Source organism: Corylus avellana, chromosome 2 (genome assembly GCF_965113065.1).
Source record: "Corylus avellana chromosome 2, dhCorAvel1.hap1.2, whole genome shotgun sequence".
Lineage (NCBI taxonomy): Eukaryota > Viridiplantae > Streptophyta > Magnoliopsida > Fagales > Betulaceae > Corylus > Corylus avellana.
The window spans coordinates 20,696,325-20,716,232 of NC_142491.1; the positions used below are offsets into that span (position 1 = coordinate 20,696,325).

The 19,908-nt window shown below is 39.6% G+C and overlaps 1 protein-coding gene across 1 annotated transcript in view; it reads left to right on the plus strand.

The window, feature by feature from the left end:
- Positions 1–19,908, plus strand: part of LOC132177601 (Patched family protein) — a 36,756-nt gene that overhangs the window by 11,569 nt on the left and 5,279 nt on the right. Inside the window, exons 15-31 of the mRNA XM_059589992.2 lie at positions 458–553; positions 622–729; positions 8,804–8,917; positions 9,100–9,183; positions 13,290–13,418; positions 14,321–14,519; positions 14,611–14,754; positions 14,912–14,955; positions 15,175–15,258; positions 15,350–15,418; positions 15,521–15,597; positions 16,859–16,928; positions 17,531–17,680; positions 17,962–18,027; positions 18,185–18,329; positions 18,457–18,521; positions 18,608–18,673. Of these exons, the coding sequence (XP_059445975.2) occupies positions 458–553; positions 622–729; positions 8,804–8,917; positions 9,100–9,183; positions 13,290–13,418; positions 14,321–14,519; positions 14,611–14,754; positions 14,912–14,955; positions 15,175–15,258; positions 15,350–15,418; positions 15,521–15,597; positions 16,859–16,928; positions 17,531–17,680; positions 17,962–18,027; positions 18,185–18,329; positions 18,457–18,521; positions 18,608–18,673 (1,710 nt within the window). The remainder of the gene's footprint in view (positions 1–457; positions 554–621; positions 730–8,803; positions 8,918–9,099; positions 9,184–13,289; positions 13,419–14,320; positions 14,520–14,610; positions 14,755–14,911; positions 14,956–15,174; positions 15,259–15,349; positions 15,419–15,520; positions 15,598–16,858; positions 16,929–17,530; positions 17,681–17,961; positions 18,028–18,184; positions 18,330–18,456; positions 18,522–18,607; positions 18,674–19,908) is intronic.

A 19,908-nucleotide genomic window follows, 5' to 3' on the forward strand; every position in this document is an offset into this window, starting at 1 on the left:
TATGATCCTTCTGTGGTCACTTACTCCATTGCCTGATCAGTTGTTTCTCCACACCGCTCTTCCATTATCCATGTTTCACGTTTCTTGGAATTCCAGGGGTCTGGACTCCTATATTTCTTCAGTAGCATCTGCTTTTTCGGTGTTCATGTTTTATGTTTTTAGCAAGTTCTGTAGACTGGTTTCATGTGTTTTCTTTAGAGATATTGAAGGAGACATAGCTGGTAGAAGATTGCCTACCTGAGGCTTGTTAGAATTAGCAATTCTGAGCATGGAATTTTTTGTTTTGGATTTTGTTTTCATTTTATAACCTTTTCCCCTCTTTTTGGTTCATAAGTTGAAGACTTAAGTACTACATTTTTGTGGCACGTCTAAAGCTTGCTATTGTTTACACTGCTGTTATTGTGATTTCTACTTCTTCTATGTATTCATCTCGATTCCTGTATCTTCTTGCTGTCAGCATTACACTTCTGCAGACACATGTTTGAGTGCATTTAAGGCTCCACTTGATCCAAGTACTGCCTTAGGAGGATTTTCTGGGAACAATTATTCTGAGGTAAAATATTCATCCGTTACTTGCACATTTGAGTATCTACTAATCTTGTGATGACATTCCAATTTCAGGCTTCTGCATTTGTTATTACCTACCCAGTTAATAATGCAATTGATGAAGTAGGCAATGAGAATGGAAAAGCAGTGGCTTGGGAAAAAGCTTTCATACAGTTAGCAAAGGTTTGAGTATTGTACATCCCTTTGTTGATTGTTTAATAGCTATTTTGTGTTGCTTGTATGTTTGTCATGTAGATATTATGCATTACTTGATATGTAATTGTCTCCCTGTATGTTGCACTTCTATTCTTTAACTCCATGTCATAATGTGTTATTAGACTCCCATTGCATTATATCTTTGATGCTTCATTTTTCTATTAGTAAAATATTTGGTGTAGTAGAATTAGTGGTGGAAAAGACCCCCTCTTGTAATTGTTCCCTTTCCTCCATTGAATAGACAAAAATAAAAGTTTGTATTCCTCTCCTATTTAAAGCCATGTAAAAGGTATGGAACGATTTTTATGGAATAATACAATTTCTCCTTTCTTCTTCTCTTCTCTTATGAGAAGAAAGGTGGTAGCGTTTTTTGAGAAGAACGATTATTATGGAATAAAACATACCCCTAATCCCATTGTCTACAACCGAATCAAAAAACTCTATCACCTTTCTCAACTTGACAGCAAATATGCTCCACTCTCTGCCTCTTTGGCCCTCTGGAACAATGATGAAGCCACGCTGCCCTCCTCCATATTCTGCCAATGCCATGTATTGCCCATAGCTATTCGTTTGCCTCTGCGCAATGTAAGCCCTGCTTCCAATCCTTACCGTCCTTCAAAACTTTCTTAACTTCTCCTCGTTTAACACCTCCTCCACTGTAGCCAACAACCACACCACACAATTCTTTCCCCGAACCACCGTCCAGGTAACCCACCCCTCTTAAACCCAAAGACCTCTCTTCTATTGACAACTTGAAGGTTTTTGTTTCAGCATAGAAATAACTAACATAACCCATCACAATCAGACAAAAATAACTAAAATAACAAACAATTTCATTTGCACCACCTATTCATGCTGGTGATAAGTGTCACAAAATCTTTTGGCTCGCTTGCGTGGTGGCGCGTGAGGTTGTTTTTGCTAGTTAGGTAGTGATAACATGGCGAGAGGGAGATGTTGGTCAGTAGAGGCGAAAGATTTTGAACTAGTGGTGAAGGCAGGGGCTTCGGGAGTAAGGATTTTCGAGAGGAGCAAAGGGAAGCAAAGGTCTATCTTCATTAAAGGGGATGAGCTGGTATGGTTAGAGCGTAATCTGGAGGTGCTGATGGCAGTGGATAATTCAGAGGTATTCTGGGATCAGTCAAGAAAGGGCTACCCTCGGTTTATTGCGCAACGACGTTCTAATCGGCATGGGTATTTCCTGACGTTGGAGGAATTTGATGGGAGGCGGAGATGCGGTTCTGTCCTCATTCCAGAAGGGCGATTCGGGCAAGGTGGGAAACGATTTTTGTTGGAAGTGCGTTTAGCAATATCGTCCCTTCGAGGTGCTAAGGTAGAAAAAAGGGTGCACGAAGAGAAGAAGCATGAGGGGAAGGAAAGGAGGAGCTACGCCGAGGTGGTGGGCCTGTCAGTATCCTCGGAGGAGGAGCGTTTTGGTCCATTTTCAGGGCCTGTGGCGCGAGTGCCCAGTTGGGTGAAGAAGTCCTCATCAGCAACGGAGAACCAGGTGTTAGGTACAGAGGTAACAGCTTCATCGCCAGGAAAGGGGACGCTGATTCCGGCGAAGACACCAAGGAGTCAGGAGGATGAAGGTACTCGCTTGATGGAGAGGATGAAGAACAGGGGTAAGGAGGTTCTAGGAGTTACGGTGCCGGCGAGTAGCTTTCAAACGCGGGAGAAAGCGTCCACAGTGTGTGATGACTCTGTGCAAGCGCTGATGGGACGAGAGGTTGGTGAGTGTCAGAAGCAATTCCATGCTGGTGTAAGTCTTGAGCTACGAGAATGCAGAGAGACGTTGAATTGGCTGAAAGAAGAAATTGACGTTGGAATTCACAAGTTGGATAGGGCTCTTTTAAGAATGGAGGAAAGTGGGCTTTATCAGGTTGAAGGGGGTGGGGGTTCAGCCCAGTCTGTTGGAGTGAGTGAAAAGCTGGAGAGGAAGACGTGGACTGATGGTCACGGTCCAAGGCCTGGGAGAGGCTTAGGTGTAATTCATTCTGGGGGTGAGGGTAGAGAAGTTAAAGGAAAAGAGTGGGCTGACCGGAATGGCGTTAGGCCCACGAGAGGATTTAAGGTAAAGAGGAAAGTGGTAGTTTATAAGAGGAAAACTGGTTTGGGCTCAGGTCTGGGCCAGGAGGGCCGAGGCAATATGGGATCCAAGGGTGAGAGATCTATTGGTTCCCACCCGTTGAGTATGAAGGGTGGGTTGATGGATCGGCAAAAGGGCTCGACCGGAGATGATGGGGCGTCGTCACCGGGAGGAGACTCGCGATCGGAAATGAGGTCGCCGGCAGTAGTGGCTGTCCCTGTCGAGGTCCCGGCGATTGGCGTGGAGGTGCCGGAATTCCCCTCTGACGGAGGTGGGCCGGCGACAGGTGCGACTCAGAGTGGTCCAGCTTATGATGTGATTCAGAATGGACCGGCGAAGCTCTTGGAGGCCACAGAATCAGCAAACTCGACACTAGAAGTGATGGGGAAGCGCTCACCAGTAGCCCTGATCGCCGATCTAGAGCCGGCTGCGCCAGGACAGTTGCCTAGCGGTGAGGGGAAGCGTCTGAAGGTAGGCGGAGCAACACAGAGGGGGCCGGCGAAGTCTCTGGTGGTCTCGGAATCGGCAGGTGGGAATCGGGAAGTGACAGGGCAGGGTTCACAGGCTGTTCAGAGCGACCCTGTCGAAGGCTTGGATAGCCGCGTGGAGCGCACCGAAGCCCATTCTGTCGGCAAGAAGAACTCAGTGCTTGCCGGAGCTTCCCAGAGTGCGTCGTTGAAGGGTTTGGTGGTCCAAGGCTCGGCAGGTGAGGCCCAGTTGTTGAAAGAGAAGTGCTCGACGATGGTGAAGATCGCAGAAACAGTGGAGGTGGCGCCGGGAGTGGATGCTGGCAGTGTGGGGTCTCGTGTTCTGCCTGGTGAGCCGCCTAGCCAGTCGGAGTTGCTGTCGCAGGTCAGAGGGGAGGGAATTCTGGTTCAGGCTCTGACCGAGGATAATGGGCTGGTGCCGTGGGCGCAGGGAGAAGGGTCTCAGGCAGGTCTGGAGGCTTGTGAGGGGCTGGGCTTGTTGCAGGACACTAGGATCATAGCTGATTACTCTGCTGGGAAGGTGGGCAGGGAGGGTGAAGCTCGAGTTGTAGACACAGATTTTTGTGAGGTCAGTGTGCCTTCTCCCTTGAAGTCGTACGGGCCCAATGATGGGGGTGTGAAGGGATACTCGGATTGGGTAATCCAGTGTGCTAATGAGATTTATCCGATTGTGGGGATCTCTTACACGGGTCACAAGTTACAATTGCTTGCGCTTTTGACCTTCTTGGAAGAGGAACGTCGGAACAATGAGATGATTTTGAATACGAGTAGTGGGGCCAAGGGCAAGAGGGAGATTAGGAATTTGGAGTGTTCTGTGAACTATGATACTAAAGGGGCGAGTTCAAGTCGCGGTAATAGGAAGGGGAGGGGGCAGGTGGTGTCATTATGAAGTTAAAAATACTTTCTTGGAATGTGAGAGGGCTGAACAGGAAGGATAAACGCCTGAGGGTGAGTAATATGCTTAGGGATTGGAAGGCTGATATTGTTTGTCTCCAAGAAACCAAGATTCAGGAGATGTCTCGCAGTATAGTCCGTAGCTTATGGGGGAGGAGTCATGTGGATTGGTGTTGTTTGGATTCTAGTGGGGCTTCGGGAGGTATTTTAATTATGTGGGATAATAGGGTGGTGGAGAAGGTCGAGGTTTGTGTGGGGTCTTACACCTTGGCAATCTCTTTTAGAAACAGTGGAGATCTTTCTGTCTGGGCTTTTGCTGGGGTTTATGGCCCGAATCTCTATAGGGACAGGAGGCTGCTATGGGAGGAATTAGCGGGTGTTATGAGTTGGTGGGATATGCCTTGGTGTATTGGGGGTGATTTCAATGTAACTCGCTTTCCCAGTGAGAGATCAAGTGATGCTCATTTAGACTCGTCCATGATGGAATTCTCGGATTTCATTTCGGATCAAGGGCTCATGGATCTTCACTTGATTGGGGGTTTGTATACATGGTCTATTTCAAATGATCCCCCCCTATGGTCAAGGATTGATCGGTTTCTTATTTCTCCGGAGTTGGAGGCACGGTGTCCAGGGGTTAAGCAAAAGAGACTCTCTCGCCTGTGCTCGGATCACTTCCCAATTTTACTAGAGATGGGGGAAGTGTCAAGCGGGAAGAGGCCGTTTAAGTTTGAGAACATGTGGCTTAAAGCAGATGGTTTTGTGGCCCAAGTGAAACAATGGTGGGATTCCTATGAGTTTCATGGTTCGCCAAGTTTTGTGTTTGCTAGCAAGCTAAAGGCCTTAAAGCTGAATTTGAAGATTTGGAACGAAGAGGTTTTTGGTAACCTTGATAGGAATAAGAGGATGCTTCTTGAAGAGCTTCGGTTATTGGATGAGAATGAAGAAAGTAGGGCTTTGGAGGAAGGGGAAGTTAGGAGGAAGGCGGTTGTGGCTCGAGAGCTAGAGAATTGCATGCTTATGGAGGAGGTGAGTTGGAGGCAGAAGTCCAGGGTGATGTGGCTAAAGGAAGGAGACAAATGCACGAAATTTTTTCACTCCATAGCTAATTCTAATAGAAGATACAATTCTATGGATTCTCTCATGATTGGAGACAGCATCTCTTCAAATCCGTCCGAGATTAGTGAGCATGTGGTTGAGTTCTATCAAAGACTTTTTTCGGAGCAATGTCACTGGAGGCCGATGGTGGATGGTATCTCCTTTGATTCCATTTCGGAGGAGGAGGCTAGATGGTTGGAGAGAGATTTCGAAGAAGAGGAGGTAAGGAAGGTAGTGTTTAAAATGAATGGCAATAAGGCGTCGGGTCCTGATGGGTTTTCTATGGCATTCTTCCAAGTTTGTTGGGAGGTGGTGAGGGAGGATGTAATGAAGGTGTTTTATGCTTTTCATGCTGGGGAGAGGTTTGAGAAGAGCCTTAATGCCTCTTTCATTTCGCTAATTCCGAAGATTCCCGGAGCTACTAATCTCAGAGATTTTCGGCCTATTAGCCTTGTGGGAGGTATGTACAAGATCATAGCAAAGGTGTTAGCAAATCGAATGAAGGTTATGCTGGATAAGGTCATTTCTCAATCCCAGAGTGCCTTTATTAAAGGTAGGCAGATTCTCGATCCTGTCTTGATTTCTAATGAATGCCTAGACAGTCGGCTGAGATCTGGGGAACCAGGGGTCATATGCAAAATGGACCTAGAAAAAGCTTATGACCATGTGAATTGGGGTTTCTTGTTATACATGCTTAGGAGGTGTGGTTTTGGTGGGATTTGGTGCTCTTGGATTGAACATTGTATTTCTTCGGTGCGGTTCTCAATCCTGATCAACGGCTCGCCTAATGGTTTCTTCAGCAGCTCCAGGGGTTTGAGACAAGGGGACCCTTTATCTCCTCTGTTGTTCGTCTTTGTGATGGAAGCTCTAAGCAGAATGATTTCGGCGGCAGTGAACGGGGGTTTTATTGAGGGGTTTCAGGTCGGTCATATTACTACGTCTCATCTTTTGTTTGCGGACGATACTTTGATTTTTTGTAATGCTAGGCCTGCCCAGCTTCGGTATTTGAGGAGTGTGTTTCTGTTGTTTGAAGCTGCTTCCGGGTTAAAAGTTAATTTGGCCAAGTCGGAGATTATTCCAGTGGGGGATGTGGTCCAAGTGGACAGGTTAGCTGAGATTATGGGGTGTGGGGTTGCTTCATTGCCTGTTAGGTACCTTGGTTTGCCGTTAGGGGCCTCTTGCAAGGCTACACATATTTGGGATGAAGTTATTGAGAAGATAGAACGTCGGTTGGCCGGGTGGAAAAGATCTTATCTGTCTAAAGGGGGGAGAATAACCCTTATCAAGAGTACTCTCGTCAACTTGCCGACGTACTATTTGTCACTCTTTCCCATTCCAGGTAGTGTTGCAAAGAGGATCGAGAAGTTGCAGCGGGACTTTTTATGGGGAGGTCTAGGCGATGAGTTCAAGTTCCACCTGGTGGGGTGGGCGAAGGTTTGCACTCCGATGAAGGAGGGAGGTTTGGGTATCAGGAACCTTAGGGTCTTCAATCGCGCCCTCTTAGGGAAGTGGTTGTGGCGTTATGGGTTAGAAAGAGATTCTTGGTGGAGGGCTGTAGTGAATGCGAAATTTGGTAGTCTTTGGGGAGGGTGGTGTTCCTTGGAGCCGGGGGGTCCTCTGGGGGTAGGGTTATGGAAGAACATTAGGATGGGGTGGGCCAATTTCCAAAGGTTTACTCGATTTCAGGTTGGGGAGGGGTCTAAGGTGCGCTTTTGGCACGATCTGTGGTGTGGTGATTTGGCTCTTAAGCATGCCTTTCCAGGTTTATTTAGCATTGCCTGCGCTAAGGATGCTTCAGTGGCGGAGCATATGGAGGTGCTGGGAGGCACTAACCAGTGGAATGTGAGCTTTTCTAGAGAAGCGCATGATTGGGAGGTGGAGGTGTTGGCTTCTTTTTTCCAGGTGTTACATGCTGCTCAAGTGAGGCGAGGGTGTGAAGATAGGTTGTGGTGAAATTCTTCCAAAAGAGGCCGATTCGAGGTCAAGCTCCTGTACGCCGCCTTGGCGAGTCCTGTTGGGGGAGGATTTCCGTGGAAGAGTGTGTGGCGTACCCAAGCTCCTCTGAGGGCGAGTTTTTTTGTGTGGTCGGCGGCGTTGGGAAAAATTTTGACCTTGGACAATCTTAGAAAGCGACGGGTGATTGTGACAAATAGGTGTTGTATGTGCAAGAAGTCCGAGGAGACGGTGGATCATCTTCTCCTTCATTGCGAGGTAGCTTATACTTTGTGGAGCACCTTCTTCGGGCGGTTTGGGTTGTCTTGGGTGATGCCGAAGAGGGTTTCGGATTTTCTCGCTTGTTGGTGGTCTTCGGGGAGGAGGGAGAGTGCCGCGGTGTGGAAAATGGTGCCTACGTGTTTTTTTTGGTGTCTATGGAGGGAAAGAAATAATAGGTGCTTTGAGGATGTGGAGGGGACTTGGGAAGACATTTTAGCCTCTTGCTTTCAAACTTTGTATCTTTGGACCGTTGCGCATGTCTCTCCTGTTTCGATTAGTTATGATGATTTTCTTTTTCGTTTTTCTCCTTCTAGTTAGGTGATCCTATTGTATACTCCCAGTGTACCTTGGGGCGCCTATACGCTTTTTTATAAAACTTCTTATTACTTATCAAAAAACAATCAGACAAAACTTAAAGCTGACTAGTACTGAAAAGGACTGATCCGTAGACCTTTTCATTTTGACTCTCTAGCCATGTGATCAACCTAGTTGTTGGCTGACGACATCAGATTGAGATTTGAATGGACCCCATTATCCCTCTAAAAAAAGTTACAAAGTTTCCATCTTACCTAGGAAAAGAGTCACTCTTGTTTCTCATCGTGCTGCCATTTACTGGTCTGGGAAGGTGAACATGATGTTTCCATACTGATGTTATTACATACCTGGTAATGTGGTACAACTTAAAATTAGAAGGGAAAAAGAAAAAAAAAGAAAAAAAAAAAAGGAGGGAGAGAGCTGGTCTGCATCTGCATTTGGATGTAGGCTCTGGGCACTTCAATTTATTAGCACACAATCGATGTTGATTCTTAAAGAACCAATGAACAATTAATTATCAAGGAAAAAAGGTGAATGTGCATTCTGTTATCTCCACCACTATGTTTACATGTTCTCCACATCTTGAGATTTATTGTTTTTTTTTTTTTTTTTACTGATTACAATCATATCTACTCTCCAATATCCTCTGATAAGAGGAGGCCCCCGAGGGGACTTTAGGATTTATTCTGTAAGACTCTTTCTTTGGGCAGCATCTTCAGATTGTAGTTTTTGAATTTTTCATGCTTTTTTAGATCTCTTCTCCACTACTTGCTAGGCTTCTCTCTTGTATACTTTCTGTGTACTTGGGTTGTGCCTTTGCGCTTTTAAATGAATTTGCGATTACTAATAACAAAAAAAAGGTTTGTCTTTTGCATGATTTAGGTGCTGGATCTCACATTTTCTTGAAATGCTTAATGCCTGTTAAAATTTGTACCAAACACATTGACAGGAGGAGCTGCTGCCGATGGTGCTGTCTAGCAATCTTACTCTTTCATTTTCATCCGAAAGCTCAATTGAGGAGGAACTGAAAAGGGAAAGTACTGCAGATGTTATAACAATAATAGTAAGTCATTTGAAAGTTGGTATTATCATGTTAGTAAAGTGGTTGGGAAGAATAATTTCTGTCACACGTTCTTGTACTTGAGAACTAAATTAGTTGATCATCATTACTTGATACCACACTTTTGTCTAAACAAGTGATTTTCTTTTAATTGCTTTTCCTGTTCATGTCCAACTTTGTATCAGGTAAGCTATCTTGTAATGTTTGCTTATGTGTCAGTGACCTTGGGAGATGCATCTCGTTTATCTTCCTTTTACCTCTCATCCAAGGTATAGTTTTAGAATTGCTCAACTTTTCCTGGATTCCATTTATTATGTATATTTATGGACAAGTGCACATGTGCCTGTGTTTTTACATTTATTTTAACTAGTACATAACCCGTGCTATACGCAGGATTCTTCATTATAATTTAATTTCAAAACTTAAATGCATCTCATCTTACTTTTCATTATAAGTTAAAATAGGTATGTGAAAAATCTATCACGCATCTTTTAATGAAAATACATACTAAAAGTTATACAGCAGTACATTACTGAACATGTATTTTTTTTTTTTTTTAAGTGTGCCAAACATGTACTTAATGAAAAGTATAAAAGAAAAAAAAAATAGCAAGAATGAAACTTGAATTCTGATTATCAAAATATTAATAGAAAATTAGTAGGAAACTCTGATATTGTTTATGTAATACTTATTATATTGTAATACAAATAAAACCCATAAAGTTCTAATCATTTTAGAAGATACAGAGTAAAATAAACAAAATCTTCTCTATTCTTTTTAATACAAAATAGAACACATGTTTCACTCATTATTTAATGCAATCAAATAAATTTCTTTCAACACTTTCAAAAAATGCTAGAAAATTCGAGTAAATCACAAAAACGAAAAAAAAAAATCCAATAAAATATTCAAATGAATTAGAACATCAAATTTTATTGGTATGATACCTATTATATTTCAATACAAATAAACTTTCTAGAGAAACAAACATAAAAATAATCAATTTACAGTCGTAAAAAAATTATACATAGATACACAAAGATAAATCAAAAAATGAAGAAGTATTTTGGAAGGAAAATTCTTTTTGATTACCTCTACAAAAATGAAGAAGTATCTATGTATCTATTTATACATAGATATCCTAGCATATAACTTGCGCTATGCGCAAGGTTCTTTATTATATTTGATTTTAAAAATTAAACGCATCTTCATTGTTTTTTTTCTTACAGGCTAAATTACTCATGTTAAAAAATCAATCATCGCTCTTTAAATAAAAAGACATACTAAAGGTTCTATTTAAATACAAATAAAATTCACATAATTCTGAACATTTTGAAAAAAATAAAAAAATAAAACAAAATCTTTTAATCAAGATTTAATGCAATCAAATAAATCATCTATCTTATTTCAATATAAATAAAACCTATATAATTCCGAATATTTAAAAAAAAAATACAAAGCAAAATAAATAAAATCTTTTTTTTTTAGGAATACAAAATTAAAAAAAAAAAAAAAAAAAAATTTCAACTGTATTGAGTGCTTAATTTAGTATCTATTTGTCTTATATTGCTTTAAAAAGTAGAGAACAAAACAAAGACACTTAAAAATATGCTTGAAAATCCGAGTAAATTACAAAAAAAAAAAAAAAAAAAAAAAATCGATAAACATTCAAATGAATTAAAACATAAGACCTTTAATTTTAGTTTAATTTATATAAATTAGAATATGTTCAAATATTGTTGGTCTTGGGAAAAAAAAAAAAGGGTTAAGAAGAAGTTGAATTTTTAGGCCAATAGATTTTGTTTTTGTTAACGTTGGAGAGTGGAGAAAGAGAAAGACAAAGGTGGAGAGAAAAAAGAGGAAAGATGTTAATGTTGGAGAGTGGAGAGAGAGAGACGTGGAAAGAGAGTGAAAGAATTGGAGAAAAAAAAGAGAGAGACGTGGAGAGAGGGGAAAAAAGGAGAGAGAGAAACAAATATATGAATCAATTCAAGAGACAGAGAGATGTGGAATGAGAGTGAATGAGTTGGAAAAAAAAAAAAAAAAAAGAGACGTTGAGAGAGAGGAAAAAAGGAGAGATAGAGAGAACTAAAATATGAACCCGTTCAATTTATAAAAAATCGGTTTAGTCTTTAAAAAAATAGGTTCATGCCACACGTCGCGATTTGAAGGCACTTCAAAATAAGGTTTCGGCTATTATATATGATATATGATTTGATTTGTATTATTTGTTTCCTTATTTGATTTGGACATTGATAATACTAAATTTATGAAATAATTTATATATGGAAAACTCTTGAAATATAATTAAACATCATTAATTATGTTAATTTAATGACTGATTTTTTAAGTAAAAACCGATTCACTCTTAAAAAACCAGTTCACAAATTATGCTTTAAAAAACCGGTTTAGTATTAAAATAAAAAGGGTTCACGCCACATGTCACAATATTAAGACACTTCTGAGAGTGATTCGGCTTTTATATATATATATATATATATAGGGATGGGTCCAGGATTAGCTTTTGGCATGATTGGTGGTGTGGAGACTCAGCTCTCAAGATAGCTTTCCCGATCCTTTATAGCATTGCTTGTGTGAAGGAAGCCTCAGTTGCGGATAATGTGGAGATGCTAGGGGGGTCCAATCAGTGGAACGTGAGTTTCTCGAGGGAGGCTCATGATTGGGAGGTGGAGGCCTTTGCCTCATTTTTCCAGGTGTTACATTCTACAGGAGTGAGAAGAGGGTTGGAAGATAGATTATGGTGGAACCCCTCCAAAAGAGGTACGTTCAAGGTCAAGTCTCTCTTTCTCTCCTTGGCCTGCTCGGAAGGGGGGAGGAGGTTCCCCTGGAAGAGTGTGTGGCGGACTCAGGCCCCTCCTAGGGCAGCTTTTTTTGCGTGGTCGGCGGCTTGGGGGAAAATTCTGACCCTAGATAACCTTAGAAAGAGGAATGTGATTGTAGTAAACAGATGTTGGATGTGTAAGAAGAGTGAGGAGACAGTTGATCATCTTCTTATCCATTGTGAGGTAGCGTCTGCGTTGTGGAGTGCCTTTTTTGGCCGTTTTGGGTTATCTTGGGTGATGCCTGGTCGGGTTTTTGAGTTGCTAGCCTGTTGGTGGTCTGCAGGAAGAGGGGGGAGTGCTGCAGTTTGGAAGATGGTGCCTATTTGCTTTTTTTGGTGTCTTTGGAGAGAGAGAAATAATAGGTGCTTCGAGGATGTGGAGAGGTCCTTCGAGGACTTTTTATCCTTTTGTTTCCATACTCTGTATCTTTGGACTGTAGCGTTTGTTTTCCCGATTTCGGTTAGCTATGACGACTTCCTTGTACGTTTTTCCCTTTCTAGTTAGGTGTTTCTCCTTGTATACATCCAGTGTACTTAGGGGCGCCTCACGCTTTTAATAAAACCAGCTACTTACTTATCAAAAAAAAATATATATATATGATATATGATATGAATTATATAAGTACTAGCGTGTGACTATTTACGTACTGTCTCTGGAGTTCAGTCATTGTTATTATTAATCATTGTGATAATATTATTACTGCTACTGCTACTGTTGACAATATTACTTTGACCTCTTGTTGTGGGTCCCCATGTTTTGGAGTATAAAGTATATGATGAATAATTTCATGCCATGTGGTGACAAATATTTTTCTATTTGAAAACTCCAAAGTCTTAATATCTTCTTATCTTCAATTTTCCTCATATGAGGGGATATCCAGAAGATTTTTCTTTCTATGGAAATGATGTGTATTTGATTTTTTCTTGACAACTTGAAAATGCAAGTTTTTCAGTTTGCCAGACTTATTATTATTTTGATAACAACCAATATCATCTATTCTTCATTCTACTTATCAACAGCATCATTTGTAATTACACTAGTTGTGGTCTTTCAACACTTGTAGACCTCAGTTTTGGAAACAATGCTCCAATAGAGTGTAGCAGCTTCAGTATCCACTCACAGTTGGTTTTTTATTCATCAATATTCTTGGTTTTCAGTGATACTCTCTGCAGTGTGATCAATGGTATAAAAAATTTCATGAACTTACACAATCTTTTCCCTTTCAGTTTGAGGTTTTAAATCTCTTTGACATGTTTGCCATCCTTTTTATTTGTTTATTGTTGCTAAATTGAATACCTGGATTCCGATTCCTTTATCTTTTCTTTTCTTTTTTTTTCTTTTTTTCTTTTTTTCTTTTTTATTTTTATATATATGGAATATATAGGTCTGTATCTACATATACATACATTCTGCACACATGGATATTTGCGATGTTTGCTTATGTACATGCCACATAGACCCCTTTAATAACTTATTCAATAAATTACAGTTTAGTTTTCAATATCTTTTTTTTATTGTCTTATGGTTTACAGGTGCTGCTTGGTCTTTCAGGCGTTTTGCTTGTTATGCTTTCTGTCCTTGCATCTGTAGGATTTTTCAGTGCCATTGGAGTTAAATCCACGTTAATCATCATGGAAGTGATTCCTTTCCTTGTGTTGGCTGTAAGTTTTTTGTCTAATTATTTATGATTGCTAGTTTTGTGTTAATAATGTTTTGCTAAGGGAGTTCTGTCCTAGATTGATCTTAGTTGCTATCATAGTAGGATGGTATATTGTGATCCTAGTTTTTTTGTGTCAGTTTTACTGTCATTATATGACATCCCCAAGAATCTTCATATTTATAAGTTAGAATCATGGAGAATAAGTCACTTTAGTGGAATGTTAGTAGAGGATTTATGTACTGATAAAATACCTGAGATGAACTGACTAGTAAAATACTCGGGCCATAGTAGGCAAATAATAAGGTGAACATGCATAAACTCTATCGAAATGCAGCCGGTCAGACCAATAACTTAAAAGGCCACAGTTCAAAAATATTCTCACTCCCCCAAAGCCAATATGTCACAAAAGAGTGCTTGCTACACTTCCGTAGGGACTTTAATTATTTAGAAGAATTTCTTGTGCCTTGAAAGAATTGATACCCCTCTACATGAAAAAGAGAAAAAGGGACTACATGCACTGAGCATTAGGGCCTCAGAGATTTTTTTTTAAAAAAAAAAACCCTTCGCAAACAAAATAAAAGGAGTATACACAATATATATATATATATATATATATATATATATATATCTGTTTGATCTTGATCTCTACCTGTCATTAGGTTTGGGCTTAGTCAAACCCTTAACAAGCATGCCTGAAACTCTTGGACCACCACTGTTTTACAGCAAGTTGATTATGCCAGACAAACCTCCTTTCCGTTATTTCCTATATAATCTTATATTTTTGTGATCTTGAAACATTCTCTTCTTTTCCATGTGTTTGTGTGCATGAGCATGCATGTTTTTGCTTGTTTGATAATTTCTTTGTGCAATGACAATCTTATACTTCTTTTCCCCCGAAATTAGGTTGGAGTGGATAACATGTGTATACTGGTACATTCTGTGAAGCGGCAATCATTGGAATTACCTTTAGAAGAACGAATAAGTAATGCACTGGTTGAAGTTGGTCCATCTATAACACTGGCCAGTTTATCTGAGATTGTGGCATTTGCAGTTGGAAGTTTTATTCCTATGCCAGCTTGCCGTGTCTTCTCGATGTTTGCAGGTTGAAAATTTTCTCCTATATTTTAACAGTGTTGTTTTGAAATTTTTGTTTTGATACTACTTTGACCTTTTAACTACCTGTTTTTCTGTAGCTTTGGCTGTTCTACTGGACTTTTTTCTGCAAGTTACCGCCTTTGTTGCATTGATTGTTTTTGACTGTTTGAGAGCTGAGGATAACAGGGTCGACTGTTTTCCATGCATAAAACTTCCTTCATCTTCTGTTGAACCTAACGGAGGTATTTGTTTAAGCTTGATTTCATTATATGATATTGGTCAGATTTCTTTTCTGGTATAGAAAAAAATTTAGCTTGTACTTCATAATGTTAATTGTACATTTTTCCGGCTTTTGTGATTCTCTATTAGCTCTGATAGAATTACTTCAATGAAGTGTAGGCATCAATGAGAACAGATCTGGATTGCTTGCACGATATATGGAAGTAAGTTTTTTGGTTCAATAATAAAAATTGTGTTAGTCGACTTCATCAAATTTGTGAATGCTGTTAGAGTATGTGTTGTGTATTTATTTACTTCTGATTACTTTATGTTTCGTGTGGATACTATCATGGTATTGAGATATTCTTCCAGTAAATGTTCAATCATATATTTTTCTTTGCTTTTCATCTCCAGATTAATTTTATTTGTTATTTTTCTTGTAGGAAGTTCATGCACCCCTTCTTGGACTTTGGGGAGTTAAATTTGTTGTCATTGCTGTCTTTTTAGCTTTTACTTTAGCAAGCATTGTAAGCTAGTTACATATTGGTGGTTTTCTTTTCCATCTGCCCACTGTTATTATTAAATAACTAACTTCCCATGTGTTTTTGACCCTTATAGGCATTATGTACAAGGATTCAACCTGGTTTGGAGCAGCAGATTGTTCTTCCCCGAGATTCTTACCTGCAGGTTTAAGTTTGTTCTTCTGATTCCCTTTTACTTTTAGAAATGTGCTTTCACTGGAATTCTTACTTCTAGTCCTGCCTCTCATCTTAAGTTTTTACGTGTCAGGGGTATTTCAATAATGTCTCAGAGTATCTCAGAATTGGACCACCTTTGTATTTTGTTGTAAAGGATTACAATTACAGGTAGATGTTTAAACATTGTCTTAGTGCCATCTTCCTGTTTTGATCTCTATATTTTTAAGCTTAATTATAAGTCAATTTTTGGATCATTTCCAGGCTAGAAGATTAGTACATGTGAGAGAAGTTATGCGTAAAATAAGTGGCATTAAAATATCCCATGTAAGAAAGCAGGGGTTATTAAACATGTCACCAATGAGCCTATGTTAGATTATAGGACACTAACTTATTCTTTAGAATGGGTTCATTACAGAAATAAGTGGATTCATTGCATAACAAAAAAATGAAGTGGTTGGAAAACGTTGCAATCTTTGAGAATGTTCCTATGCCCTTGAATTGGTTTAAAATAATAAGAGATTCATAGCTATGTCTGTTAGTTTGACTAAATTGCTTCCTTAATTTAGTTTTGGAATTGTGTTGGTGCTCCAGTAGATGACTTTAGTGATCAGGTTTTAGCTTGTGTTGGGTCAATGCTATCTTTTGGTGATGGGGACAATAATGTCCCCTAATATCAATTTACATTAAATAATTGTATTTTGATTTGAGATTGGTGGTGAAGAGATTGTAGCATGATTTGTGATTGGAGGCACTCTTCGGAGAGGAGGCCCAACAAGAAATGGGTCAAGGTGTTTTGAAGGATATATTGGTCTAAAATATGAGAGGTATGACCCTGGATATAGTTTAATGACGAAAAGTTGTCTAGTGACCCCTAAGTGGATGGGTCAAGTCTTTCTTGATTTGAGAAGTTGTCAAGAATTTAAAGTTAGTTAGATAGTTGAGAAAATCCAATGCTTGATGCAGAGAAAGTAGAAATGTCTTGTCTTATTTCTTAGGGAAAACTTCACTAAAAACCCCCAAACTTCCACCCGTTTTGAAATACCCCTCCTGAACTTCAAAATCTCTCAATTTAGTCCTCTGAACTTTCAATTGCTTTCAATTTGGACTCCTCCGTCAGATTTTAAACGTCACATGACGTTTATACCCCTGACTTTTATATAAAATTCCAACTTCTAAAACGTTTTTTTATTTTAAAAAAAAAAAACAAAAATCAGGGATATTTTGTTCTTTTTTTGAATTTTTAACGGCTAAAATTAATGGAATGGTCCAAATTGAGAGCAATTGAAAGTTCAAGGGACTAAATTGAGAGATTTTGAAATTCGGGGGGAGTATTTCAAAACGGGTGAAAGTTTGGAGGTCCTTAGTGAAGTTTTCCCTATTTCTTATGAACACTTTGCTTGATCTGATATGTAATGACTCTCTTCTTCAGTTTGGAATCAAGGGAAACAAACCAGTTATGCTCCATCAGCCAGTGTGACTCAAACTCTCTTTTGAACGAGGTAGTACAGTATTATTTTTCTTTTCAAATTTGTTCTCAAGTATCATTTTTTGCACGTCCATAAATGTTTTAGATTTATATTAAGAACTACTCATTCAATATGCTTACTATCTTATTTATCAAGACGGAATTTTCAAAATTGCATGTATTAAAATGTAGTAATGCTCTACGATTATTGTGTCACCTTAGTCTTAGATGCTGTGAGAATTTGCAAATTTTAGTCCGTGATAAATTTGTTGTATTCTTACTCGTGTGTGTATATTCCAGTTATTTTCTTTTTCTATGGAGTACAATGTTAAACTACCACTTATCTCAAAAGCTTAAGCTTATAAGAATGGGTAATTTTAATCAATACTTCAACATTCTCCCTCATGTGTGAGCTTGAATTCCCTTTTAATAGGTAAGGCCTAACACGTGGAATATTTAATTGAAATTAAGGATGAATTGATGGAGACAAAGTTTGAACTCAAGACTTTTGCTCTAATATTATGTTAAATCACCACTTATCCCAAAAGCTTAAGCTTATAAGAATGGGTAAATTTATCCTTGCCCTGTATGAGACCGTATGATTATGCTTACATCTCTTTCTCCGCTCTTCTGCAGATTTCACAAGCATCTTTAGTTCCAGAATCAACCTACATAGCTAAGCCAGCTGCCTCATGGCTTGATGACTTTCTTGTCTGGTTGTCACCAGAGGCTTTTGGTTGTTGTCGGAAGTTCATAAATGGTTCTTTTTGTCCGCCTGATGATCAGGTTGGTGCCTGTGGCATATAACAGATTACTACTGGTGTTTAGTAGGAATCTTCCTTCCATTCATGTTAACCAAAAGGGCTCTATTTATCATCAGTGTTTTAGACTTCTTCCATAGCTTATAAACTTCTATTCTCTTAATTATCGCTCTTTCATTGTAGCATGATTCTTTATTAATTTTACGCATTTCGACTAGTATGAAATTGAATTCAACCTTGTTAAATACTGTTTACCGAACTATGTGTACTATTAGATTACTGAAGCAGAGATATTTCTTTCTCCAGCCTCCTTGTTGCTCACCTGATGACGGTCCTTGTGGCATCGGTGGAGTTTGCAAAGACTGTACAACGGTGATGCCCCTCCTCTCTAAACAGCAAGAAATGTTATCACTAGTGGCCATTAAATAGGGGGATGTACTTTTGGGTTGTTCATATCGTAACTCAAGGCAGTGCAGAATATAGACAGTACAAAAAAAGGTGAAAAACTAATATTTTATGCTGTTTGCAGTGCTTCCGCCACTCAGATTTGGTTAATGATCGTCCATCTACAGTGCAATTCAGGGAGAAGCTTCCGTGGTTCCTCAATGCACTGCCATCTGCTGATTGTGCAAAGGGTGGTCATGGGGCTTACACCAATAGTGTGGATCTGAATGGTCTGTAAGACTAACGTTCTTTTTCTTTCTTTGCAAGTTAAGCAATTGCTTGTTATTGCAAATGCATCAACCCTTCTTATTAGCCGAATATCTTAACATCAAGTTATTGCTTCTAATCTACTTTCAGGTTATGAGAGTGGTGTTATACGAGCATCCGAGTTTCGTACCTATCACACCCCAGTTAACAAACAAGTATAGCAGCCTCTTTTGTTATATTTCAGCTGTAGGAATGAACTTTATTGGGCACCCTTTTTTGATCTAACTGTGATTTTCCCCAGGGTGACTATGTCAATGCAATGCGAGCTGCACGGGAGTTTAGCTCTAAAGTTTCTAGTTCTTTGAAGGTTTGCATTCAACCATGCAGTGTTACCTGTTAACCTCTTTTGGAAACTTTGGTTTTTTATATGTGGAGATTGGAATAGGATGAATTTCTTTCTGTTATTTATGCATGCTGTTACAGTGAGAGGAAAAAAAAAGGGAGAGGGAAAAGCGAAATGTCAAGATTAGGGTTTTAACAAAGCAGAGAGGTCTAGTACTTTTTTGGTCTTCACAATCTATTGATATATATAAGAACAAATACAATATTCTGGAATATGAACACCTCATAGGAACATCATATAGGGACACCCCATAGGGACATCTTATAGGCTTCTCGAATAGGGACATTTGTCCCTTTTTTTTTTTTTTTTTTTTTCTAACACTCCCTTTAAGCTGGAGCATATATATCATATAATTCCAGCTTAGAACACATGAACTCTAACCGATTACGACACAAAGACTTTGTAAACACATCAAGTTGAATTGGCTGCAACCACATCGAGCCTGCCGAAAAAGGAACTAAACCGGCTGAAAAACCACTGGAACCGGCCGCAATTCCATGAAGCTGGCTGAAAAAAATACATGAACAGGTCTTTTGTCCTTCCAGGCGATCGGAAACATGCTGAAATAGACCCAAAAAACACACAAAACCGACCAAAAACAACAAACTGGCCAAAACACTACTTGAACCAGCTGGAATATGACAGATCCGGCCAAGACACCACCGGTACCAGAAAAAACTGGACTGAACTGACCAAAAAACTACCAAAATCCCTGTCGAAAAACCACCAAATTAGCCGAAAAACAAACTGAACCTGCCAGAATCATATTGTACCAGTCAAAACTCACTGGGAAACACTGAAATTGGCCAAAGTTTGCCAAAGAACACATTCACTGGTCAAGTTTGCCAAGAAAGACCTACACTGGCCAAAACAAGCTGGAAAACTCAAAACACCGGCTGAGGTTTGCCGGAAAACAGATACACCGGTCAAAGTTAGCCAAGAAACACTTACACTGGCCGATACTAACTGGAAAATTCCAACACATGTCAAAACGCTATGCTGAGTTGACTTGGATTCAGATCGATCCGTTTCGAATCTGGCTTTACCCGGTTTGGTTGGCATGAACTGGGCTATGGATCTGCTTTCTTGGTTTGGATTTGGACATGATTCAACTTCATGGGCAAACTTGACTGCGCAGGCCCAAAAGGTAAAACTGGAATAAAATAGAACCAGAATTGGATTAAATCAAGCCAGAAGAT